The 25,663-nt window shown below is 45.5% G+C and overlaps 1 protein-coding gene across 3 annotated transcripts in view; it reads left to right on the top strand.

Annotated features, from left to right (window-relative positions):
* The first annotated feature begins 8,921 nt into the window (after positions 1-8,921).
* Positions 8,922-25,663, top strand: part of KLHL3 (kelch like family member 3) — a 44,340-nt gene continuing 27,598 nt past the window's right edge. For 2 of the 3 annotated variants that reach the window (XM_041481967.1, XM_041481965.1), the window contains exons 1-4: positions 8,922-9,082; positions 16,663-16,779; positions 19,750-19,856; positions 24,915-25,036. In XM_041481967.1, the coding sequence (XP_041337901.1) occupies positions 9,069-9,082; positions 16,663-16,779; positions 19,750-19,856; positions 24,915-25,036 (360 nt within the window). In that variant the 5' untranslated portion in view covers positions 8,922-9,068. Of the gene's footprint in view, positions 9,083-16,226; positions 16,557-16,662; positions 16,780-19,749; positions 19,857-24,914; positions 25,037-25,663 lie in introns of those variants that run through there. The other variant, XM_041481966.1, reaches the window with a different exon arrangement.

Genomic DNA, 25,663 nt, shown 5'->3' with positions numbered 1-25,663 from the left:
TGGCTCTGGCGGTCCCATGCTCTCCCAGGAGCTCAGCCCTGTGGGGAGGTGAGGGTGTGCACGGCTGGGCACTGACAGGAGGTGTGTCTGAACTCTACCAGATACTTTGCACTTGTGGACTTAACGACCTGTGAAGCAGAAATACTTAAAATGGCTAAAATAGTAAAGCTCTCAAATGCTTTATGGTCTTCTCTTCCCCACACCCTCAGCTGAGATGCCTGTAAAGCAAATTTTGCTTTCATTTAGCATTGGAAGGTCTAATTGGATGGTGTAGGTCAAAAAAGGGGTTTATTACCCTGCTCTGTCAGCTGATACTGCCATCCCAACATGGCACTGCCACTGCTGCCAAAAAGGGTCTGAGTGGTGCTGAGGACCTTAACCTCTCATTTGAGTGTGAAAAGAGAGCAGCTTCCTTTCTCTACATACCTCAGAATGCTTATTTTGAAATGAAAAATCTTGGTTTAAATCATTATATTGGTCATTAATCCCTAAAAAATAGCCTGAAGGACACCCCTCTGATGTGCACACAGTGAACAAAACACGGTGTGTTTTGTGACAATGTGGTTTTGCTCCTACAGTCTGTGAGAGGGTTGGGTTTCTGATAGAAAGCAGTTTATCCAAACCTTTAGATTAGGATTGTTTAATTTCTTGTAGCTACTATGGATTAGTGTTTATCGTGTAATCAACAGTTTATACCACTTTTATGTGGTTTACATTGTTACAGACCTTTTACTTTCTGAGCTATTCAGAAGAAGGCATTTTCAGTTTTTTTTTTTTTTTTCAAACTCTATATGGGTAATACCTTGGATTAATATTAGGTGATTAGAAGTGTAACACCCAATTTTCAGTCTTTCACACTAGCCAGAGGCATACTTTACAAAACAATGGGTTATTTAACATGTTTTGCATAACTGATTCTGTGATCTGCTGTATGTGTCCCTTAAAGATGAGTTTTCTGCTTGTTAGTTTTGTATTAATGAATAAAACAGTTGTATCCCTGCTTCACTTGAAAATGTATTTCACAATGCAAGCACACCACAAGGATTCTGAGCTAGCCTGAACAAGCACTATTTGCTTTTGTGGATGGGCATGTTTTAGGTCTCCTGTTGAAGCATTACTGCTCTGTTATTTCTGGAATGTGCATTTATACACACACACAGATGTTACTTCTACTTCCACTTACCTTTAATGAATATTTATTTGTGCTGTAATGTAAGCATTACTACTGATGAGTGTCAGATGTGCATTTCTCATTACAAGATGAAAGTCTTCCTGCTATATATGTTTTCCTGGGAATTTTGCATTATTTACCTGTATATGAGGACTTGTAAGGGGCTGATGGAGTTGGGTGCTTTTCTCATTGCTGTTCTCTTTGACAAATCCTAGTCTTTTTACCTTCGCTGCTCCCAGAACTCTCACCAATTTCTGTTATATATAAATGGGTGGAAATAGTCACTTTTGAACTGATACCTCTTGTTCATGTGGCTCTCAGAGTTTTTAATCCTATAAACTATATTCCCCTTAAAAACATCTCTCTGGGAAAATGGGTAGTGAGAATCCTGAAAGAACAACTGTAAAGCTGTAGTTCACTGCAGAAGAGAGATATTCTTCAGATTTTTCTATTTCTTGTATTACCTGTTGAATAGACTGAACAGTTAAAAAGATGGTACAGTTCAGGTCTAGGCTGTAGCAAAAGAAAAAAACAGCCAGCTTAAAAACCAAAATTCAAGTACTGTTCTCTGTGGTTCAGCCTTTGCCAGTAGGAGTCCTAACCTAAAGCTGCAACAGCATTTTTTAGAGTACATTCTAAGTGTGGTTAATCTTGGTGTAACTTCTTTTTCCTAAAAGTCTTTGAGGCAAAGCTGCAATGTTGCCTGTTGTTGTTACAGTAAACGTCAGGCTTAGAGCAGCGCTATTCTCAGATTGTCAGCCATCCAAGGAATCAAAGCTCCTTAACTTGGAAAACTAGATGTCAGGCCCAGGCAGACTAATAATGCCATCTGTCTGAGGCATCTGGATATTAACCCTCTTAGCATGATGCTTAGGGTTTCATTCCCAAATGCTTTCGCAGATGGAAAGTACACAGATTTGAAAGAATAGCTCATCTTTTTTAAAAAAAATAAAATTGGGCTATGTTGAGTTGTGTACAATTTTGGTGCATATTATATTCATCAAACTACTATAAATACCTCTTTTCATGAGTAATGCAGTGAGGAATCTATGCCAGTTTAGAAGGGAATTACATTTCTGGCTGGAAATATGTCAAGATGCACATTTGCTCACCACCATCAAAGTACCAATCTCTGATTAACATTGCAGAAAAATTCCTTAGAAGCAAAATGAGCTGACGAATCCGAAAGTACATAATTTGTTCAAATGCTACTTTGTACCATGGAATTGCCAACTGGTTTGTCTCACAGAAGCCCTGTTCTCCTGGGAATGCTCTTTGAATTTAAAGACATGCAAAGCCATACATCTGAAAACATACTGTTAGTCTGTAATCCAGTCAATATAAAAGATGAGCACCATGCCAGTCTCTTCTGTTATTTCTATAATTTTTGTTGCTTTCTGTAGCTTTACAATGGACTTTCCCTCTTTTGTAAGAGAATTTGCATTCCACAGAACCCTGGGGGGAAGGAAGAGTGAGTGTAGTCACTGCAGCACTGCCTGGGAAGGATAAAGTTCAGGAGTACTGAACCTGTTGGCAGCACAGGTGTGGATTAAAGCAGTGCTAGGTAAAATGCACAAGTAGTTTGGGACTGGAAGTTCATGTGCTTTTTACTTTTTTTTCTGTGGATCAATAATCTTGTTTTCTGTACTGCACACAATCCAGCTCCAGTGGGAAGCCTCCCTCTCCCAGCCACACACCCTGATGAATAAATTGCAGCATGGGCAGGGCATGGCCCTGGGGAGAGGCTGTGCTTACCTTGTTGTATACAAGCACTATCAGCTGTGTTTTGAAATAGTTTATCCAATTTCATCCTCCAGATCCCCTCCCTCCTCAGAAGGGCTGTCCTCTGTTTTCAGGCTCACTGGCTCTTCCTGGGCTGGGTCACAGCATTGTGAAAGATTCCTGATGCTAAATCCCCAATTCTCTCCTTGTACTTATTTATTACCTCTTCAGGTTTTAGTAATCTTTTCAATTTACTGGGTAACAAATTTGGCCAAAGTCCTTCATTGTGAGATTTCATTTGGACTTGTTTATTTTCTTTGTACCACTGCTGTAATAATGATGCTCTGTTTATTGGAAGGGGCTCCTTTGAGTCCTGATTGCAAGGTCAGGACTTCTCCCCCAAGATGCCAACTGGACTGCAGGATGTTTGGAGTTGTCATTGCTCATGCCTCTTGCATAGGGTGGTTAGCAGCTGCATTCTGCAAGGGTAGTGCCAGCTTTCTGCTGTTACTTTCATGGAGGTGTGTCCTGAAAAAGAGAAATGCCCAGCAGCACAAGGAGCTCCAGCCCTTGCAGTCGGTGTGCCGTTTCCCTCTAGGCCCATCCCTCCATTACTTTCAGTAGTCTTAAATGCAGGCAAATTATTTTTTCTCAAATGACATCATTTAGATGTTATGGGAATTTTCTTTTACTCACCCAGCACCAGTTAAAACCTCAACTTCCTCTGTGTGGTATCAATTTTACTTTTAAATCTTTGAGGCGTGAGCTTGGCGGTGAATCAGCACCAGTGTGTTTTGGAAATGCTACGATGGCTTTGGGTGTAGGTGGTGGCAACGGGGAGCTCTTGTTTTTGATATATTGGGGAGTCAGATGAGAGGGAGTTGGGAAACATCACCTTCAGAAGGAAGAGCTGGGTTTGTTTTGTTGCTGGAGCTGCTCTGTGCCAAAAGTGTTGCAACGAGTTGATGCCACATACTCTCTAATGCCTTTTTAAAGCGTGGTTTTTTTCTTTCACAGGGTGCACCTCTGTGTGAATGGGAGGATGGGAAAGCTGAGCCCTGAAAAGCACACCACAAAAGTCGAGTAAGTGAACAGGAACCTGAGCTGAGCCCCTGACATACAGTTCCCAGTCTGAATAAACTATGGAATATTGAACAGAAAAAGAGCTTTGCCCAGAAAATACAAGGCAAGATAATCCTGTCTGTTACCTGTAAGGAAGATATGCTGCCTGAGACAGGTTTTTCTGTTCTGGTAAAATAATCTGCCTGCAGAAACAATCCTGTCTAAATTTTTGTGTATGGCATCTGTGAGTTTCACTCATTTATGTTGATGCTGCAGCACATTATGTTACAATATGAGGGTGGTGGGCTGTGTTTCTTGGCTTTTGCAAAGAGCAAGTAATGAAATGTTTAAAAAAATTCAAAGAAGAGAGCAAGACAAATGAGTGTACAGGGAAAAACCAGTAACAAGAGACTTGGGTTATGGTGTTGAGATCATGAATGGGAATAGCTTTGTTTATGCTGTTCTCTCTAAGTTATAGTATACAAATATTAATTAAGCCATACATCTTTATGATGCATATGGATAATTTCCCCTTATTACAGAAGGTAATAAGGAAGAATTAAGGGTTGTATTTTAAAGATGAAGAATCACATTAAAATGATATCTTATTAGAAAAATTTTGGTAAAAAAAAAATCCCACTTTTTGGTTCATAAAGTAAACTTTTTTCAAGTTCAGTCTTCTTCTGAGCCTGTAGCAAGAACTGTACACTCAGTAGGTGCAGACTCTAAGGAGGCAGAGAGACTTGGTAGCATTTAGACAACTGAATAGTATCCTTTGCCTTTGTTCCAGTGCCCACAAAAGTTGTTTATACAGCTTTCTTCCTGATTTTCTTTTCATTTTGAGCTCTAAATTCTAAACAATAAAATCAATCTGAAAATCTTCCTGCAAATTTCTGATGAATATATAATATGACTGCAGGGCAGGAAGTGTGTGCCTCTGACATAGGTGACTGCGGGTGACATCCGTGCCTGATGCTCCAGGAAAGAGTCAGGAGGGCAGCAGGAAGAACATTTCCAGCTGGTGGGTAACTGCTGTGTGGGTGAGCAGTGGAATGGCTCATGGCCCAGAAGTCACAGATGGGGGTGAAGATGGTCAGGGGTCGTTGCCCTAAAGGTGGTAATGTTATTATGAATTGTTGCAACAAACCCACTATTTGTAGGAATTGTGATTTGTACAAAAGACTAAAGGAAAACAATGTTCTGAAGCGGGATTGGAGCAGGAGCCCGGGAGTGGGATGTGTGCCAGCAGAGGGCAACAGCCCGGAGCGCCGCTGGAGAGACTGGTACTCCTGCAGCATCCCGGGGGAATGCACATCCCGGGGGGAATGCACATCCTGGGGGGGAATGCACATCCCGGGGGGATGCAGGGTTCGGGGAGGAATGGACATCCCGGGGGGATGCACATCCCTGGGGCAATGCACATCCCAGGGGGAATGCTCATCCCGAGGGAATGCACGTCCCGGGGGGAATGCACATCCTGGTGGGGAATGCACATCCCGGGGGGATGCACGGTCCGGGGAGGAGTGGACATCCCGGGGAGATGCACATCCCTGGGGCAATGCTCATCCCGGGGGCAATGCACATGCCGGGGGAAATGCTCATCCCAGGGGGAATGCACGTCCCGGGGGGAATGCTCATCCCAGGGGGAATGCACGTCCCGGGGGGAACGCTCATCCCAGGGGAATGCTGGCCTGGCTGCTCCAGCCCCTGCTCTGCCAATCACAGGCTTCAGAAAACAGCGCTCCCGTGGGAGTCTCTCACTGCTTCAGCTGCCAGAGCATCCCTGGCTCCAGCCCTGGGAAGATCCTTACCTCAGAGTCTCCCAGAGCTTTTTGAGCCTTGTGAGAATTTGGATTCCTGAGCTGCTGCAGTAGGTAAATTGTAGCTGCTGATTTGGTTTTGTTACTGAATTCTAGCAGCAGCAGGGCAGCAGATACCAGATACCCTCAGGACTCCTCTGCTGAGGCACCTCCATCTCCAGGTGCCTTGGGAGCCAGTACCTGAGTGCCACCTCCAAGTGACTGCAATGGCCTGGAGCTACCAAGGCAGCTATTCCAGCAGATCCCCTATGTATTGCTTTTCTTATATTAATATCCTTAGAGAACCTTTTCCAAGAAAACATATGGTCTCAATACAGATCTATCTAAATGAGCGTCTACTTAATTAGGATGACAAAATAAGTTTATTTGGAAGAGACTCCTGGAGACCCTCAAAGCAGGACAGGCTTCAGGGTGAGATTAGTTTGGTCACTCAAAGATAAATATATATACTTAATATATGCATTAATCAATATAAATATGTTTATATCTATCAACATATATTTTTATCTAAATATCTGTATCTCAAAAAAACCAAAACAGAATGAAAAATAATTTAGGCTGTGAAGATGCAGCTTTAGAAGCTTTTGTAAATGCAGTGTTTTATTTACACCTTTCCCAGCTCTTCAATGCTGAAACCATAGATTTTTAAGGAAGTTGATTAATAGTTTCATGGAAGAGATTATGCAACTGAGCAGGAGAGCTGCTAAAGATAGGATTGCTTGATATGGGTCTCTGGAGCCTGAACACTGGTATATACCTGGAAACACATATGTACAGGGGACTGAAATGTTCCTGAATTGTTGTTTGCACTGTATTCAGGCTGGATGATCCAGTGATTAACAACTCTTACAGTTTGCCTTGCAGAACTAGGAAGGATTTTTCCCAATTTGATGCCATTTGATTTTTGCTGGTTTTTTTTGGGAGGCAAAGTGACCTTTCAGGCTTCTGCAGAGGCTGTGGAGATTGACAAGATGCTGTCTGATTGTATTGGGGCTCTTCACAGAATTAAATTCTCGTAAGCACTCGGTGTCCTCTCCTTATAAGCTCAGCATTAAACCAGCTGCTGGATTTTGGGCCAGGAGAGAGTTTTGGATCAGATTGGTAGGGATTGTTTATATTCCCTTCATGCCAGTTTTATTGAAGAAATTCTTTGCTGCTGTGGAGACACTGGCAATGCTTTTCTCTCCTGTCTCCCTGTGGCTCCTTGGAATTGGGGGATTTGGTAGATCTGAAGATTGTCACACAAATCTGCGAAGGTTTTGATGGGCTGAGGGATGATGGGACTGGCTGGAACTTGTGTTTTGGGGACCTTTCTACTCTGAGAATTGGTTATATGGTTGTCAATGTCTAAGGTAGATTAGATTCCACCCATCAGGTGTCACTAATTCCTTTTAGCTGAATGTTTTTTCAAGATACCAGTCTTTGCCCTTAAAAACAAACAAGAAGTTTTTTGCCTTGGGGTTGTTACCAAGTCATGATTATTTTGCAAGGCTGCTGTAAAGATAATCTCTGATTACTGGAACATGCTTTTGTTCCACTCCAGCAACACTGTTTTGCTTGTCTGTCACTGTACCTTTCAGGATTTGTAGAATCCAGTGGTACACAAACCTGTGGGGCAAAGCATGCAAGCAGGTATTGCTGGTTTGGTTCCATTTAGGTGCTTGGCTCCCAGGTTGATTGGTATGAGATGTACATTTTTAAGGTGAAAGCCTAATATTTTGTTATTGAAAAACTTTGTGTTAATAAAAATACACAGGCACTTTGCAGCAGTATCTGGACTTTTTGTGATTACTGAGGGATTTACTCAGAGGAAACAAGCTCTAGCCCTCATTTCCAAGGTAAATTCTACTATTTTTATATAGTTCCTTTTTCTCTGGATTGAGCTCGTGTCTTGCAGTTTTGCACTTTGTGTATCAGCACTGTAAGACTGGACATGGGGAAAGTATTGAGGATCTGGATGTGTTAAACTCATAGTTTAACAGGATTCTCTAGGCAAAATGAAGGAATTTTACCTGAATTCTGGGTGAAGTTTGACTTCATGGCTTCATCTGTATTTCTTCTGTTTAGGGGTAGGCTGCCAAATGATGTTTAAATAGCAGGACTCTCAATCCCCCTGTGTCATTGATAAAGTCCTTTAAGTTTCAGGTGTGGTAAGTTTTCTTACCTGAAGAATTAGGGTGATGAGTAGTTAAGATTCTCAACAAGCTTTTGAAACCCTCCTGTGGAAGGCACAATAGCATCTGTTCATCATTGCTGAGAGGTTTTGAAAAGATGTATGAAACCTGGGCTGAGGACATGGCTTGAGGAGAAACATACAAGAGTGAGGTAATTTTATTTACAAAAGAGATGAAAAGACATCTTCAAAGAGAAATCTCTTGAGACTTCTAGTTATCTCTTCCTTTTGCACGAGAACATTTTGTGAATGGATGAGTAATGAAGAAGGAAAATGTTTCTTGTCTTTAATACAATTAACCTCTAAGGCCTCACTGGTGCAGAATACAACTGAAGCGGGGGGTGGGAGAGAAGATTTATGTAGAACTCTCTGTGATTTAGTTCAGTTCTTTAGGCTAAATTGCACCTGCAGTGGAGCAGGACCCATATTACCTATGCAGGGTGTATTTGGCCTGATAGATTGCATAAAGGACAGGAAGGTTTTGATAAATTGGGGAACTGGAGGTAAGATCCTCCTTTCTGCGGTGGGAGTGGGGAGACTTCGGAGCGCTGAGACTGTCTCCTTCCTCACCATCACCGCTCCTCTCCTGCGCTGCCCTGTGTGCGGGCTTGACCTCGGCACTTGGGATGTTCAGCCGCTAAAACTTCCGTGCGGTCCGCAGATCGCAGCGATCGCAGCAGTCTGGGCCACGCGGGGGACACGTCCCGGTAGCGGCAGTGCGGGCAGGGGATGGATGCCGGGCCCGGAGCTGCCCCGCGGGCCCGGAGCTGCCCGGGTGCCGCTCGGGACCGGGCGGGCTCGGGGCTGCCCCTGACCCATTTCGCTGCCGCAGCGGGGCCGTGCGGGCGGCGCCAGCCGGGCCCGGGGTGCGGAGGGCGCTCTCGGGGCGGTGCGGGGCGGTGCTGCCGTTGCCCGGAGACGCTCGCAAGCCCCGCCGGGGAGGGGAGGGAGCGGAGCGGAGCGGAGGGGGCTGCGCGGCGGCGGCAGCGGCAGTCGGTGCGGCGGGGCGCGCCCGGCACGCAGCGCTCCGCTCCCGCAGGAAGCGGCCCGCGGCGGGGGCGGCCGCTCGCAGCCATGCCGGGCCCGGGGCGCTGAGCCGGCCCCGCCGCCGCCCCGCACAATGGAGGAGGAGAGGTGGGTACCGCCAGCAAGCCTTTGTGTCCGCCCGGAGCGCCGCGGGATGGGGATGCCCTTCCCCGGGCTGCGAGCCATGCGGGGCTGTGCAGGAATGCGGGGCGCGGCTGCGGGGACCCCGCTGGTGGCCGGCGGCAGGAATGAACGCCGCCTGCCATGGGCGCCCGCCGTGCCTGCCGCTCGGGGATGTTGCAATGTCATGGTGACAGGCGGCTTCGCCCCGCGCCGAGACGGCGGAGGGGCTTCCGTGGGATGTGTTTGGGATGTAATCAAGGACGTGAGGGAGGCAGGTCGGGGGGTGTTCGCTGAAATGGAGGTGCGGGGCAGGGGACTGGGATGCCGGGCAAAGAGGAAGGGTGCCGGGCAGGTCGGTGGGATGCCGGGCAGGGGGATGAGATGCAGGACAGGGGGGTGGGTGGCTGGCCCGCCGGCACAACGTGCTGGGCTTGTGTGCCCTGCCTGCGCCTGGAACCTCATTCAGCCGACTTCGGCATTCCGCTCCACGCAGACTCGCTGATATCCGCTGCTTTTTTGAGTCACGAGTGAAAATCCATATCGTCTGTGGATGCTTTGGGGTCGGTTTTCCTGCCGTGTGTGCAAGCCGGGCGCTGTGCGGTGCTCGGGCAGTGCAGGGGATCCCGCGCCTCCCTCGCACGGGAGCCGGGCCGTGTAGACTTTATTTCCTGCCAGGCAGCTGTGTTGCTCCACAACCTGTGGGAAGAAGTGTTTACAGAGTCGACCTAATGTCCACTGAACCCATAAAAGATATTATTCTGTGCAGGGACCTCGTGGATGCCAGAGAGATGTTCAGTGTTGTGGCTCTGCCCTCACTGCTCCCCTCTGTCAGGTGCCTTTTGCACACCAGAAGCTACTTGTGCTTCTTCAAACTAAACATTAAACTGCTCTGGGATTTTTACAATATTTTTTTAAGAACAGGATATGCTGAGTGCTTCCTTTTGTGCTGGTGACCTTGCAGGAGGTGGGGGAACAGAGAGGGGGCTTGACCTGCTGGTAGGACTAAATGTCAGGGCTTGACAGGAGTTTTGTTTAAATATTATACATTAGAAAATTAAGCTGGAGTCAACCCCCAAATTCTGGAAATTTTCCTTCTGTTGAGGGAAAACATTCACAGCAGCCTGTAGGAGTTGTTTTCCAAGTTCCAAAGGGCAGCTTTCTACCCTTCTGTGACTCAAGGGTTGCAATTGTTTGTGCATTTAATGTGCAAAACCTTTCTCCTGCCACGTTTCTCATTGTAGGGCTTCTGCTTCCCATAATGGTGTGAACAGTCACCTCTGAACATTAATCCAAATATTAATTAATTTCAAGTGCCTTGAAATCTTAGTTTGTCATGCTAGATGCCAGCTCATGGAATGGGATTTCCTTTTCTTGTTTTTTTTCTTTATTTGTATAAATGAGCCTGTGTTTGAGGAAATGGAACAGAGCTGTTTTGATACCCCAGGCTGGGCTCATCCTTAGCACAGTTGTTTGTTACTTTTTTTTTGACGTCTACCAGCAATGGCCTCATTCTGACTGGAGGCCTTTTTCTGGGGATACAGTGATGAAAATGCCACTGGCAAAATACCTGGACTGTTTTACCTTATCCTGTTTTTTCCAGACCATCTGTTTTTAGGGCATGAAGGACTATCCCCATCGGCATATTCTCTGCCTCTGGAAGTGAGGAATGATTACCTAAATTGCTGCTTTCATTTCTAGTTTTTGGGAAGAGGAAGGCGGTCCTGAACTGGTTGTGGGCAGTAATGATATGGGGTTTGACTTGGCAAGAAAAGCTGGAAATATTCACCTGCTTTCTGGTTCAAAAGGGCACGGTGTGTGGGGCTGTGCTGGGGCTGCTTTGGCTGCTCGAAGCAAGTCCTGGGAGGAGGTGCTCAAAAATGAGCTTGGTGGGCTCGGTCTGTGCTTGTGGCTGTGCTTTTGCCCCACACTTCAACTCAGATCGGTGTTGGGCAGACTGATCCTCAAATTTTACACTTGGTGACTTTCATTATGGCAGAGTTCCCCCTGGTTTTTAACATCATTGCATTTTCCCTTTTCATGGTCGGTGAGGATCTGTGTTGTTGGTGCTCACTTCACCTCTGACTCTGGTCCTGAGCCTGCCCAGACTCAAATATCCTGGTAACTTGCACACCCAGGACCTTCAGTGGTATCATGTGCCCATGTCATTGCACATGAGCAGAAGCACCCGTGGGCAAGGGAGATTTAACCTGGAACATTCACATGTGGCAATAAAATATTTCAGAATCCTGCTTTTCTTTTACTGTGCTGTTAGTAAAATGATGGTACTTCTATTTTATGGAGAAATTGCATAAGGTTTATAGTTAGGCACGGTACTCTGGTTCTGCAAGATGTTTTTGAGTTTGAATAGGAAAAACCCTCTGGAATTTTTTTTTTTTTTTTTTGGTTAAAATATTAAAACACCTGTGGTTTTATATTTAAGTGAAGGTAGTCTCTGGTATTTGTTTGAGAAATACAATATTTGTCTTTGAAAGCAAATGGTATTGTCATATTTGAGTTATTTTGTGTTGTTTCCATTAGTGTCAGCAAAGACTTTTCTCCTCACTAGTTCCCAAAGTCTTCTTTCCCCCTGAGGTCTCCTTTGATATGAATACTCTTTTAGGGATCTCCTGTATGCCAGTTGTGTGTTTTCCTAAGCTAATGTCTCCATGTTGATCTAGGCACTAAAAAAAAAATCAACAAAATAGGAAAATAATATTGCTATTAAAAGAAAAATAATCCTTTCCATTACACTGCCTCCCATATGTTTTAATGATAATGCATTTCTCTGAAATCCTCTCAAAACCCAGTTCAGTATGTGGATCCCTTCAGTCACAATTTTTTTAATGTCTTTTTATGTACCTAAAGACAAATTCAGAAATTGAGATTTTTATAACTATGCCGTTACACTGACATGTTTTCCTTACTGTGTCTGCCTGGCTAGAGGAATAAAACTATTGGGCATAATGTATTTGTCCTGTGGTTTGGGGTCTTGATTCTAAACAGAGAATTAGGCCAGTTAAAGTAAAATGATTTTTCATTGTGCTTAGACTAAAACTAAGACTAATTTTGGTCTCTGTTGATTTTTGTAGAGGTATTCAAGTTTTGAAGACTACTAACTGCTATGGGGCATCTGTCAGGTTTTTAGACCAGAGTGATGTCAAACCTCTCAGATATGTAGATGAACATTTTCTGGTGATGATTCTTACATATCCCCCAGAGAAGCTCCACAGGCTTTGGAAATCCATGGTTAGCAGGTATTTTTAAGTGAATCCAGGGGTATGAAGCTGCTACAGAGGTGCTGGATTGCCCGTGCAGGACTCTGAGTCCATCTGGCTCTTTGGCCCAGCTTGTGGTGCTGAAGCTCTGCAGTGTCAGGGACCAAGCAGGAGAGCAGAGCTCAGCCTGTGGTGCTCAGGCAGGAGAGGAGAGCAGCTCCCAGAGACCACGCAGGGGTGCACAGTGGGATGAGGCTGGGCTGGACATGGCTGGTGTCCCGTCACCTCCCCAGTGAGAGATCCCGTGTTCTGTGGTGTTCATGCTGGGTTAGGAGCTGAGCCTGGAGGCTGTTCTCCCAGAAACATGAGCAGAACCTTGTCCTTCTGTGCTCTGAAGGAGACTGCATTTGAGATCTGCCCTTCCTTCAGGGTGAACTCCTGGCTCCCATAAAGCCAGTGTTAGAATTGGATTTGGCAGAGCTGGGATTTTTGTTCCTGGGGTTTACCAGCTCTCTGCACGGCAATAATCTTGCCAGGGGACAGTTTATCTCTAAGGAAGGCTTTTATTCTTTCACATAATCTACAAAGACATCTGTAATTATTGCTGGTAACTAAGGCAACCCAACTTTACAGTGGATACATGCGGGCAGCAGAGCAGTGGGGTATGGGTTTTTAAAGTACCTTTCTGTCAGCTGGGTGGTGGCCACACTTGGGCAGGAGCAGGGCTGTGAACCCTGGCAATGTGAGCCCAGCTCTGCTAGGGGGTTCTGGAGGGGAGGAACATGGTGTCAACAGGGTAGTGATTAGCTTCACTGGCTTAATTGGGGACTCTCAAATAGGGGTTCATTTGTTCTGCTTGGGGACATCACTGAAAGGCCACGCAGGAGGGGGCAGTGGGGTTGGCACAGTCTGAAACTAAGAGCCTCTCTGCTCATTTTAGGAGCATCCTGCTGTGCCTGTAAAGAGGATGTTCATCTGGCCCAGGGAAATTAAATCATTTGTCCATTCACTGAGTGCACGGCCTCGGATAGCCCAGGAATAGAACAAATTGCTCCTGGCAGCTGGCTCACGAGTGCTGCTGCTGTAGTAGGACATCAGCTTGGCAAACGTGGGGGCAATGCCCCTGTGGTCACGGGGTGCAGGGGCTCTAGCATCTCCAGTTGGTCTTGGCTGGGGTCTTTGATCGGAGGACCCTATTCCTCCTTTGCTTTAATCCATTTAAATAAAAACAGTGTAATAAATGTAGTAATTTTTATCCTTGTGGGGGGACAAATCTCAGAAAAGGCTGTGAAGTGTAATGGTTTGGTCTTCTCAGGGGCAGCTTTTGCTTTCTGTCAGGGTGCATTTGCTTGGAGCATTCAGGTTCTTGCATTTTTATGTTGGAAATGTGTCAGTGATCTCTGAGAGTATGTGCATGGAAGTGTAAAATATCTCTCCCAGATAAAATCATCCTCTGTCTGTTGCTGGAACACAATTCTATGGTAGCTGAGTCAGTCTTAGAGATGAGTTAAAGGCTCTTAGCCATTAATTCTTCAAATATGTTTTTTTGATATGAGTCACTTGGAAAAAAACTTTAAATAGCATATCTTGATCTTTTTTGAAATAAGTTTTTAACCAGACAATCTGCAGTATTTTCTCATGGCAAACCTTTGGCAAATTCTGAAATCTGCCCCTTTTAATTAAGCTGAGGACGTCTCCTAGGAGGTTTTTTAAAAAACTTATCTTTCCTGCTTTTTAGGAAGAGCTGATTGATCTTCTTCCAAAATCCTGAAGCAAGTTTTTTTTTTGCTTTTAAAATACGTAGACAAATGTTGGTGTAGTTGAGGCTTTATGAAAGCTTGACATTTGACCTGACATTTACTTTGGTGTTCAGTGAAACTTGCTGTGTTCTTTGAGCTGTATCTTTTGCCAGCAGAAAAGTTTGAACATCTTTGGTCTCTGGCGCTGGAGAGCTAATAAACAAATCTCAGCAGGGCGCTTGTTCTTATTAAAGAGCCCCTATGGCTTCTGTGTGCATGGCTTGGTTTTGGGTCTGTGAGGTGTCTGTGAGGCTGCCCAGGGCAGTGTCCTGTGGTGATCCAGCTGTCCGGCCCCTGGAGCAGTGGGAGTGGCTCTCCCTGACTCTCCCTTTTGGTTTCACTTTCTTTTTAATTATTTTTTTTCTTTTTTGTTTACTTTGCTTACTTCCTGTATGTGTTCCAGCTTTGGAGCCTGAAAGCTCCATGAAGTCACTTGTACTTCCAGAGCCTTTTTTCCCCTTCTTGGCTCAATGGTGCCACACGGGCAAGTTTAGCTGTTTAAAAATCAAGGGTTTATGCTGGGGTGATGAAAGCTGTGGTCACCTGGCCTAAAGTTTCAGTGAGGGCTTTTGATGGACACAGTGCTGAGGCTTAGCTGGATTTGGCTGTGTCCCTGGAGCAAGGAGCTTCTTCACTGGAGTGTGCAGAGGTGGGGAAGAGCCAAGTGCCAGCACAGCTCCATGAACACCTCTGGCAGTTCATGTGGCACAGAAAGAGTTCAGTGTTCCTCAGGAATAGAAAAGCTGTTTGTGTGGTTGCCTGGTACCAGTCCCTTGAATACTGAACACTTAACACGAGGTATTCTCCTTTCTGATTTTTCTTCTTTTAATCCACTCATACTAAGCTAATTGGATGATGGCTGTAACGGAGTTTGGGAAGTTGTCTCCCTCACTGGGACATGTGCTGAGTGATGTTCTGCTCAGCCTTGTGGCTTCAGTTATGACTGAAAATATTTCACTCGCTCAGCAAAGTGAAAGAATTGGACTTGGCTGGTTTTTGGCATTAACCTTTGTCTCAGGCACAAAGCTGGAGGCTGCTCAGTATGCAGGCATGGATTTGAGCTGTGTGCAGCTTGGCTGCTGCTCAGCCTCTTGCTTCTCCAGGAAGGAGAGTGCAGCCCACCAAAGACTGTTGGGGGGGCAGAGAGCTTTGTGTGGTGTCAAGGGACGCAGTGGTGGTGACAGCCGCTGGTCAGAGCAGGCAGGATGTAATATTAGCCAGGGCTTCACACTGTCAGGGTTGTAAATAGTGAATGATGTGTTTTTCAAAGGGATAGTCAGTGTGTGTAAGTGTGCTTGTATATAGATATATATGTGCATGCCTACACACCTTGACAGGAGCTACCAGGGTGTTCTGGGAAGGATCCTTCCACACTTCCCTGCTCTGTGCCCTTCTTCAGACATCTCCTTCTGATCACCAGAGAGCCAGGATGCTGGCTTGTCCAGACTGCTGGTTTAGCCCAATTCAGTCTTTTTAATCATGGCAGCCCAACTCAGAAAGGTGGTAGGGAGGAGGGGACAAAGGTGAAGGAGACTGGAAGGAAAAGCTCTGAGAAGGTCTCCAGTCAGGCACATGGGGCAATGGAGTTGCCTCCTGAGATCTGCCATTCTCTTGGAGTTGGCTTTGGACGCAGACAACCCTCCTTGACTTGTCTTGTTTGCCTTTGCCTGCCAGGGTTTGAGGAGTGAGCCATGGACTGAACAGAACAGGGACCTGCCTCAAAGTGCTGCTCCTTTCTCAGGTGGGAGCCTTTAGCTCCGAGTGATTTCACAGGGATCAGGGAGCTTTCAGATCAGGGAGCTGGAGATATTGACCCGCTGTCAGTTGTGTGTACAGAGCCAATGCTCCCAACAGAGTAATGAGGACACGTGTGTGCCTTAGGCACCTGTTGGCCTGCTTAAACACAGCACATAGCTGAGTGCCTCTGGTTTGACATTACCTATGGAGCTGGTGGTTCTGGTAGGAAGCTTTAATAATTCATTCCATATGTTTCAGTGGCAATAAATAGACAATTTCTGAAATGGAAAGCAGCTTCAGTAAAGCTTTGAAAGCTGTGCAGGGAGATTTAATAGCCCTTTTCTACTTGCCTCTAAAGAAGATACAAGTCATGTATTGTGTGCTTGCCTTTTTCAGATGGGACATTGAAGGCTAAACTTCTTTTTCTCGGTATGAATGTTGAAAAAATCCATGGTACTCTTATAGTTCCCAGTGCTGAAGTCTATTTCTATTCAGTGAGGCAATTATGTTCTGGCTTGAATTTCAACTTATACTGCTTTCCTGGCCTGGAGCCTGTAAGACTGGGCTTTGTCCTCAGGTGTTTGGCACTTCTTTCTTTTCTTCCCTGCTGGCTGAAATGTGGGCTGAGTTGGCTTTCAACATCCATGCAGAAGTAGCTGCATTTTTTGATGTGCTTCATGTGGAGAACCTAAACTGACTGACTGACTTGTGAGTAGCTCCATGCTTAATACCCTGTGCTGCAGTTTTAGGATGCTTGTTTTTTAAACTGCCATTGAATCAAACTTTCTGCTCCTTTTTTTGTCCCTGTTTTCAGCATTAAGCAGAGTTCCCGTTCCTCTGAGGCAGCTGAAGATGAAAAGGACCAGCGTACAGTGACAGTCAATCCCTCCCACATGAGAAAGGCTTTCAAGGTCATGAATGAATTACGGAGGTACACTTTTGACTTACTAGGCACCCTCTCTGGTTTAGCAGAATTATGCTGATTGAGAGACGTAAAAAATAGTCTATGCCCTTTTTGTTACAGCTAATGGTTGCATGTAGAGGATTAATCACAGATAGGAAACTAAAATATAGTCCTTTTGTGGTGGGCTGCTCTCGCCAGTCTCAGACGTCTGTCTTCCCAAAAACATTATCTGAGCCGTGGCCTTCATTTATAGGTGATAATTCATTTAGTCTTTTCCATTACTTTCAGCAAATTCAGCTGTAAACTACGTTCTTAACTGAGATAAGGGTCTGAAACCCAGTAATAGAACATTACAGACATTAAGACACCTACACATAATTACAGACCAAAGATTATTAATGTACTGTTCTTAGTCTCTTTAACTTGCAGCATCACTCAGTCTGGGCTCAGCACTCCAAAGTAAGGGGTGGAAAAAAAAAGCAAGTACTCAGGAAGAATGTCAGCTCTCTTCTTGCAAATTGAAAAATCCTCATATTATTTAAAAGAGAACACCTTGGTCTTTACACAGCTGTGTGGGTACAGGGAGACCAGAGGCTGAAAAAAATATCTGTGAACTCAGCCTTGAAAACTGCTGTCATCACATCAGCAAAGCGGTGGCAGTGGTTCAGCCTGAATTGTTTCTTGGTGGCTGTTATCCCACTAACCAGTCAGAAGTTCAATCAGCATTTCTCTGACTAATTCATTAGACTTTTCATCCTTATAGTTTTAAAAAGAATTCTTATGTAAAGTGTGTGTGTCACACACATGAATGTATGTGCTCCCTAACTGTTGAGGCGATGTGATGAAAGCAGGTAACACCCTTGCTCTTCTGCACACTCCAAGTAATCAAAAGAGGCTGTAATAGCTAACTCTCCATGGATTAAGTAGTTTTCTAATACACACTTCTCTAGTGTGGAGAAGGATTGAAAATGTTTCCTTCCACAGATTCCTGACAGTGAGTCTCTGTTGCATAGGAACAAAATGGAAATATTGTAACTATTACATGAAGCAGGGTATGTTGTAATTTTTTTTTTTTTTTTTTACATTTATCTGGCATCCTTCTGGTCCTTTCTTTGTACTGAAAGCAAAGGATCCAAAACTAAAGTTTTGTGCAGCTATATTGAGAAATCTATTGTGCTGCTATTACTCCTTTGTTAATTGAAGCAGAGTGGGAATAACTAGAGACAGACAATGCTTCTTAGTGCCTGTGGTTAGGTATCTTGGGCAATACTGAACAGATAAAATAGAGAAGAATGAAAGCTGCCATTAAGCACCTGCATGATGTTTTTGTCTTCTGGGTGCTGGTTTTTTTTTTTTTTTTTTGACTGCTGTTGTGGAATATACAGTTTTTACATCTCTTGAATGTGCACTGAGCTTGGGATCTGTTAAGCTCTCAGCAATCAGTGTCAACAGATGCCTTGAATAATAAGTTTCTCCCTTCACATGCATCCAGAAATCTCATAGAGGTCTAGAAAAATCATGCTAAGCCTTTAGCCTATATACTATACTATATAGAATCATGGAATTGTTTAGGTTGGAAAAGACCTCTAAGATCAATGAGTCCAACCCTTAACCCAGCACTGCCACTAAACCATGTCCCTTAGGCTTTTAGTTGGCAAATGTAGATGAAACTAATTTTATGAGTGGTACTTTAGATTACAATAGCCCAAAATGGAATTGAACAGAGCATCTTTTACATAAGCTAAAACAAATGAGGAAGCTTCCATTAAGAGGCTCTTAAAGGGTTCCCCTCATTGCCCTTCCCCCTTCCAAACTGGAATAAATGTAGAGTACAGACTGCCAGTTCCTACTTTCTTCTGTTTTCCAACTATAGCCCTCCATTTCACAGCTGTTTTTTTAATATTTCAATATGTGGAGAAGAAGATACATAGCTGGTCCATTAGAAGCTCTGTGTATGTTTATTTGATAATGCAGTTTCCTAAATACAAAGTTCAGTGTGGAGATAAGTATTTCCAAAGAGAAGGCAACATCTAGATTTACAGGCACTGATCCTTTTTTGGGCTTGGCATTTGAAAAGAACACCCTTAGTTTGCATTTGTATGCTTAAGCATCTTAAACCAACTTATTGGGAGGCTGAGCACTTCTTGCTGTCGGCATCTGCGAAGCTCTGTGCAAACATTAACTAATGAATCCTCAAAGGACATACGTGGGGTGAGCAGAAAAGGTCACTCCTTAATGAAGTGACTTTTCCAAAGCTCTACAATGAGTCAGTGGGGGAGCTTACAAGGTTGTTTTTTTTTTTTTTGGTTTCTGTCTGGAACCCTGTTCTTTATCCCAGTGACTCTTAATCCCAGACTAATTCATGAGGTAAATGAAGTCCTCAGGCCCATGGATGAACTCCAGTGACTGATACCTCTGCACTGGCAAATGGCTGAGGCAGCCTCTGCACCTACCAGTGCCAGGACATATTTTGGTGGTCACTTTCCTTTGTGACAAACCTGGAAGGGTTTGCAGAAATCACTTCATTTTCCACTGCACCTTTTTCCTGTGGAAAGACGGAAGTGATGCTGATGTTCCCTTGCATGGCTATTTCTTGTCTTACAGATCTACTAGAGCCTGGGCCCAGGTAATGCCCAAATCTTTAAGCTCGTCTGTGCCTCCTCCAAGCCCTGCTTGTTTGAGGGATGAAGGAGCTGCTTGTCCTTTGTTCTTTGAGCAGCATGTATGCCTAGTTTGGCTTTCAGGTTTTTTTTCCCCTGGGGAAGGCAGAAGCACAGGCAGGGCTGCAGCCTCAGGAGGATTCAGGCTTTGCTTTGTAGGCAAACAGTGATAGGAGCTGGTACTGGAGCATTAGAGAACCTTCCCCTGGGATTTGGCAGAAGCTCAGGTGCTGTGTCTGTAATGGTGGGTCTTCCACTTTTTTGGGCTGTAGTGATGTAGCTTTTTGCCTGACAGGGAATTCTGAAATGATCTTTGTGTTTTCTGGTGTTTCCCCAGCAAGCGGCTCCTGTGTGATGTGGTGATTGTGGCCGAAACCGTGGAGATGGAAGCTCACCGGGTGGTGCTGGCAGCCTGCAGCCCTTATTTTTGTGCCATGTTTACAGGTACTGCTTGTGACCCCAGACAGCCATTGCTGTCCCCAGCCCTCGGGCTGTGTCTCTGTCAGGAGCTGCAGCACAGGCCGGAGAGGGTTTGAAAAGAGAGATGGGTCTGCAGTTTGCTGTACTTGTTGGTGATGCTGGTCACCCTTGACTAATTCCTGTGGGGTGAGTAGGTAGCATGTGTAGATAGTAGATAGCACTATGAGGTTACTGTGGAGTTTGGCTCACTGCTTTATGTGTTAGGGTTTTTTCCCCTAACAAGACCTTGGATCATGAATACATTACCATGGAGCACGTGTTCAGTGCCCTAAATGTTCATGGTGCACATCAAAGAAGTTGCTGGCACAGGAGTTGTAGTTTCAAGGCTCAGTCCTGCCGATACTGATTTGGCAGTCACAGATGTTTAATCTCCCATGGCACTTTTTTCTGCTGCCTGAAATAACACTGTTGTTCTCTTGATCCCAGTGTGTTTTAGCAGCCCAGCTTTTTAACAGGGTGAGTTGCTACAGTCCAGTGTATTTTGGTAATGGCAGAAAGGAAGAAGAGGACAAAATTCCTGCTCTGATCACCTGATCCCTGGAGCAGGTGCCCTTCAAAGGCTGTGCCCAGATGGGTCAGCAAAAAAAAACCCAAAGAAAGCTAGGTCAGTCCTGAAGGAGAGGAGTGAGCAGCTTACTTTAGTCATTCTAGTAAAATTAGTGTGGTCAGAAACTCCTGAGCTTCCTTCCCCTTCTTTGCCCTCATTTTCAGGATAGGAACTGACAAATACAAAAAATAAATATTGTACACCCCAGGGAATGGTTTTTACTGCCTCTGAGCTCCAACAAAAATGAGGTTCATGGATTTTTTTCCCTGTTTCATGTTCATTTTCTTGTGGTCTGGGCCTTGTTTCTTCCTTTTAAAAGCCTTGAGATTAGACCTAGTTTAATTCATTTTGCTGGAAGCAGAGTGCAGCATTTCTCAGGAAAAAGCTTGTTGTTAGTGAAGCTTTTTTCCCTTCTGTGATGGAGGTGGGGAGAAAACCTCAGGTGTAAAATGTGAGGTGAGATGTGACACTCCCCATGGTGGCTTTATCAGTGTGGTGAGCTAAGGTGGGGAGCATTTGTGTTTTCTGGGGTGTTGCACTCTGCAGCTGGTACTGGCTGCATGGTGAGGCAGAGGAGCAAACACTGCTCAGAAGCAGCTCTGTGTGAGGGCACCTCGAGCACAGCTTGTGATGCTTGTCCTGATGAAGAGTTTAATAAAGAAAAACGCTTGGAAAAACCCTCTGATCCTTAGAGGTCATCTGAGTGGGAAGGTGGTGGTGCAGGGCTGCTCATGTTTCCATGCAGGAGTTCTCTGGGCCGTGTAATCCCTCACTCTGTGAGTTAAACAGTAATCAGCTAACCCATCATGTGGCTGGCTCCAGAGCTCCCCTGGGCTGGGTGACAGCCTCCACAGCCGCCTGTCCCCTCCCCCTGACAAGTCCCCGGGGGCAGAGGGTCAGCCAAAGACCAGCTCTCCCTTTGCTTTCAGTCTAGCTATCCCTGAATTCCCAAGGTCTGGATCTCTCTCTCGTGAAGACAGTGTGTGATCTTCCTTCCTTCACTCCCTGCAAGGGCACAGTTTAAAATCACACCTTCAGCACCAGCTGGGTGTTGTAACTTGTTTTTTTTTGCACTGCACAGCAGTGATAGGGCCAAGGGCTCAGGTTCAGCTGCACTGTGGGGGTATTTGCAGGAGCTGCTTGTGCACACTGAATTCCCACTGGAGGGGTCCCCCAGCAGTGAGTATGGAGGGATCAGTGTGGAGCTGTGAGCAGTGGGAGCCAATTGGGACCCTCAGCTCATCCACCTTTGCCCAGCACTTGCTCTGCAGGCTCTGTCATTGTCAGCTGGCCCTGACTTTGGAGCCATGAATGACCTTGTGATCACCTTGGGGTCTTTCCTAAGCCATGGGTTTCCTCTGGTTAGCCATTCCTCTCTGAAGTATTCCTGGAAAGTCTGAAATTGGGTAGGCACATTTTCCATTTGTATCTTCCACTGCTGAAGGAGAGATGGGACCAGCACTTCCAGAGTGGCCCTTTCCATGCTGGCTTTCTGGAGCATTTTGGATGCTGGTCCTTGTTGGCACTATTCTGTGGGGACGATTTGGGACAGTAATGTCTGTCCATTTAGAAGAAAACACAATCATTTTAGAAAGGGTAACAAATACCTGAGTGACACTGCTAGGACTGCTCCTGTCAGATACCTTAGGAATTTTGGAAATGCTGAAGGAGGAAGCAGAAACCTCCCTTGCAGGTCTTATGTGCTGCTTCAAAGCACTCACCCCATGTGTGAGAGGCTGTGCTTTTGTTATCCAATGCACTCACATGCTCCCTCAGCACATCTGTGACTTAGGAAACAGCCAAAGCTGTGGTTCTGCACTGGGAAATGCAATGTGTAGGAGCAGGGCAGGCTGCTGTGCTGGGTAAACACTGCACCGTGGGCTGCTGCAGTTTGGAGTGTGGTTCATCTTGTGACAACACAGAGCTCTGCTCTCTTCTTGCCCTGATGAGCAGAGGGGCGTGGAAAAGGCACTGCTGGGTGTTGAGTGCTGTACTGTAGTGCAGGAAAGGAATGCCTCCATGGGGGGCTGGTGTCTGCTAAGTCTGTCCCCTACAGAGGTCTGCTCAAAGCCACCCTGCCTGTTTTGCCTGCCTTTGCTCCCTCTCACCTCGTCCCCTGTGTCTGCCTGTCTGCAGGGACAGGGTCTGTGCAGTGCCTCCTGCAAGGCAGCCCTTTCTCACGTGTGGGAGATGCTAGTGACTGGAATAATTGTGTAATTAAGGTATCAGGTAGGGCTGGAGTCTGGCTTATGAAAGACACCCTAGGAGTTGTGTTTTGTGGGGTTTGAAGTATAGGTTTTTTCTGAAGAGATGTGAGATGAGAAGCCCTCAGCTGCCCACAGGCTGCTCCAGAGGCTTGCCCCAGGTCTGTTGCCTGCTCCTGGTCTGCACCAACCCCTGCCTTGGTTCCCTTGTGGTGTTTCCAGGCTCTTCCCTATTCTACAGCACTGGAGATTTGTCCACCTGTGACACGTGGGAGGGGCTGGATGTCTCTGAGTCGGATCCTGCCCAACGGTGGGCACAGCACACGAGACCCTCCCGGGGCTGCCTGGGCTGGTCCTGCAGCAGAGCCAGAGGAGCCTGTTGGTATGCAGGGCTGGCAGCTTGCTGGTGGGTGGGGAAACCCACACAGCTTTTATTTTTGTTGCTTGTGTCACATGGATGCCACCACGCCAGATGATGTTATCAGATTGGTCCCTGCAGGCTATTTCTGCATCCATCTCTGGGTGTGTGTGGCCGAGCCCCTCCCCACACCTGCAGGGGTCCTGCAGGGTCCCACTCACCCTCCCAGTGCAGGGGGATTCACTGGGTGCTCCTTACAGGCACCTCCAGCACCACAGGGCTGATGGGGACTGCTCTGTCCTCCGAAGCACCCTTTCATCTCTGGAGATGTTTGGGGCTTTTGTTAGGGGGAGGAAGTGTGTGAAGATGACATTTTGTCAATTAAGAAGTCCTACCTACTTTGAAGGCCTTCCAAATGTAGGTCATTTATCCCTTTGTACTGGTACATTTGTATTCATGAGCTTCTCTGAATAACATTTTATTATTCAATTTTAAAAATTGAATTTGGGGCAAATATTATTTCAGTTCTTGGGACGTTGTTGACTGTTCTAACACTCATGGTCCCACCCCACTCCTTTTATTTACCTCCTTATTCACACAGGGAAAGTCAGCAAAGTTCAATTAGCAGGATCCAGGTTTTGCTCAAGCTTGGGCCCTTTTTAGCATCTGAGTCTGTGCTGTGCACTTACTGTGCCTGGCCACGTCCTGTGGAATGCTGCACAGAGATGTAGGCTGTAATTACTTCTATAGGCTGCAGGAAATATTTTTCCACTTAATCCCACAGCAGTACTGAGTCACCGGATTTCTGAGAGTAGTGATTATTCATGCCCAGGTTTAAGAATTGACATTTCTTTATGCTCTCCTTTGGCTTTGTTTTTCCACCTATCATTTTCTTTCCGCTTGGGAGTTTGTTCTTTCTTTTCTGTGGAGATCCTGGTGATTAACTCCTGGGTGAGGTCGGCATGTGTGGGGACGCTGGAAGGGCCGTGGGGAGTCCTTTCTCCTCCCCACTGCATGTTTTTGTTCCTCTGATGTGCTCCTGTTGCACGGGGGGTGTGGAGGTGTGCATAAAGCTCTGGGTCATGAATAGGCTCTTACACAGCTATGGGGCTTTACTTGTGTATTCAGGGAAGAAATTACTGCTCTAGTTCCACATGCTTTTGAGTTATGGCTTTGGGGAAGGGATGCAGTTTGGATCCAGAGGTGTGAGGTTGGGAAGGTGAGAGATGAGAACTGCATCTTTCTGTGTGGATGCTTTGCACAAGGTGTAGTGATGGATAGCTTACAGCAGGGTAATTAGGAGAGAAGCTTGCTGCATGCTGGGTGTAACTGCTGGCCTGTGTGCTTGTTTTCCTGAGCAGGTTTCAGCTTCTTTCTAAAGACAGAGAATACCACTGCATTGCTTTTAATGTAGGATATACAAAAAAAATACCTTAGTGTTGCTGTTGTAACATATTAATTTATATTCATTCATGTTCATTCATATTCATTGTGTCCATATGTATATATATTTAAAAAAAATAATAAATGGATATAAAACTATATTTCTCAAAGGCCTTTGTAAGACACATCCACAGTCTCTTTGAGTCTGTCTCTGTTCTGAGACATGATTGAGGGACATACTGGGGTTTATTTTTAGCTCTTATATTTGTTTGAATGCAGGTGAACCATGGCAGGTTCTTTTCTGTCAAGAAATTGAGTTTTTTGCTTTTATTGATTTATGTTGTTTTACACCAGTGTCCTCAATCTGGAGTTGTTTTTTAGGTGGCATTAGGATGCTTCTGGGAATCTCACTGGTGGTTCTTCAGTGGTGAGGGATAATGCCAGGCAGTCTCGTAGTCAGACACCGGGACAATGTGAGGAGCAAGGTCCTGCAGAGCAAACTGTGACTGTCCTTTTGAACTGAATTTCAGGAGACATGTCTGAAAGTAAGGCCAAGAAGATTGAGATCAAAGACGTGGATGGGCAGACCCTGAGGAAGCTGATTGATTACATCTACACTGCTGAGATCGAGGTCACGGAGGAGAATGTGCAGGTGGGTCTGCTTCAGCTGCTCCTGTGGAGAGCCAGGTGGAAAGCTTGGAGCTCAAAGGCACAGGTTCTTTGGGGGTGAGGGATCTCCTCAGGCTGTGGAAAGTAAAAGGTTGAGCTTGAAAAGAGCTGCTTCCAGCCTCTGTTTAGTCTTGAGGCACTTTAGTGCTTTCCCCACGCTTAAGTCATGTTGCATTTAGCTTTTGTGTGGAGCTGTTGTAACAGGAGCAGGCATCTGCCTTCCAAGAAGCTGTGCTGACTTGTGGGTCAGTCTGTCGAAGGTCAGAATAGACTCAAACAAGCAGTGAGTCAAATGGTTTAAGGCCATGGCAGAGGAATGTGGCTGTTAGTTTTTAAATTCTTCTGGGTAGTTTGAGTTGTTTCACAGAGCTTTGAGTGGAATACATTGTTCAAATGAGGACATCCTTCCTTTTTTTTTTGTGTGTGTGCTCTGTCTTGAATTTCTGAGAGGTAAATATTTGCTCAGAAGTGGAAAGAGTAATTGAAAGGCTGCCTTCAAATAAAGCAGGGTGCTCAGGAAGAGTGTTTTGCAATGTCACGTGGCTGTGGCTGCTGGTAAAGCTCTTTCTTAGACTCTGCTTGTATTTGTGGTAAGAAAAATGCTCTGCAC

This window comes from Pyrgilauda ruficollis, unplaced genomic scaffold, assembly GCF_017590135.1.
Source record: "Pyrgilauda ruficollis isolate IOZ18807 unplaced genomic scaffold, ASM1759013v1 scaffold57, whole genome shotgun sequence".
NCBI lineage: Eukaryota > Metazoa > Chordata > Aves > Passeriformes > Passeridae > Pyrgilauda > Pyrgilauda ruficollis.
This window is presented reverse-complemented; position numbering and strand designations above follow the sequence as displayed.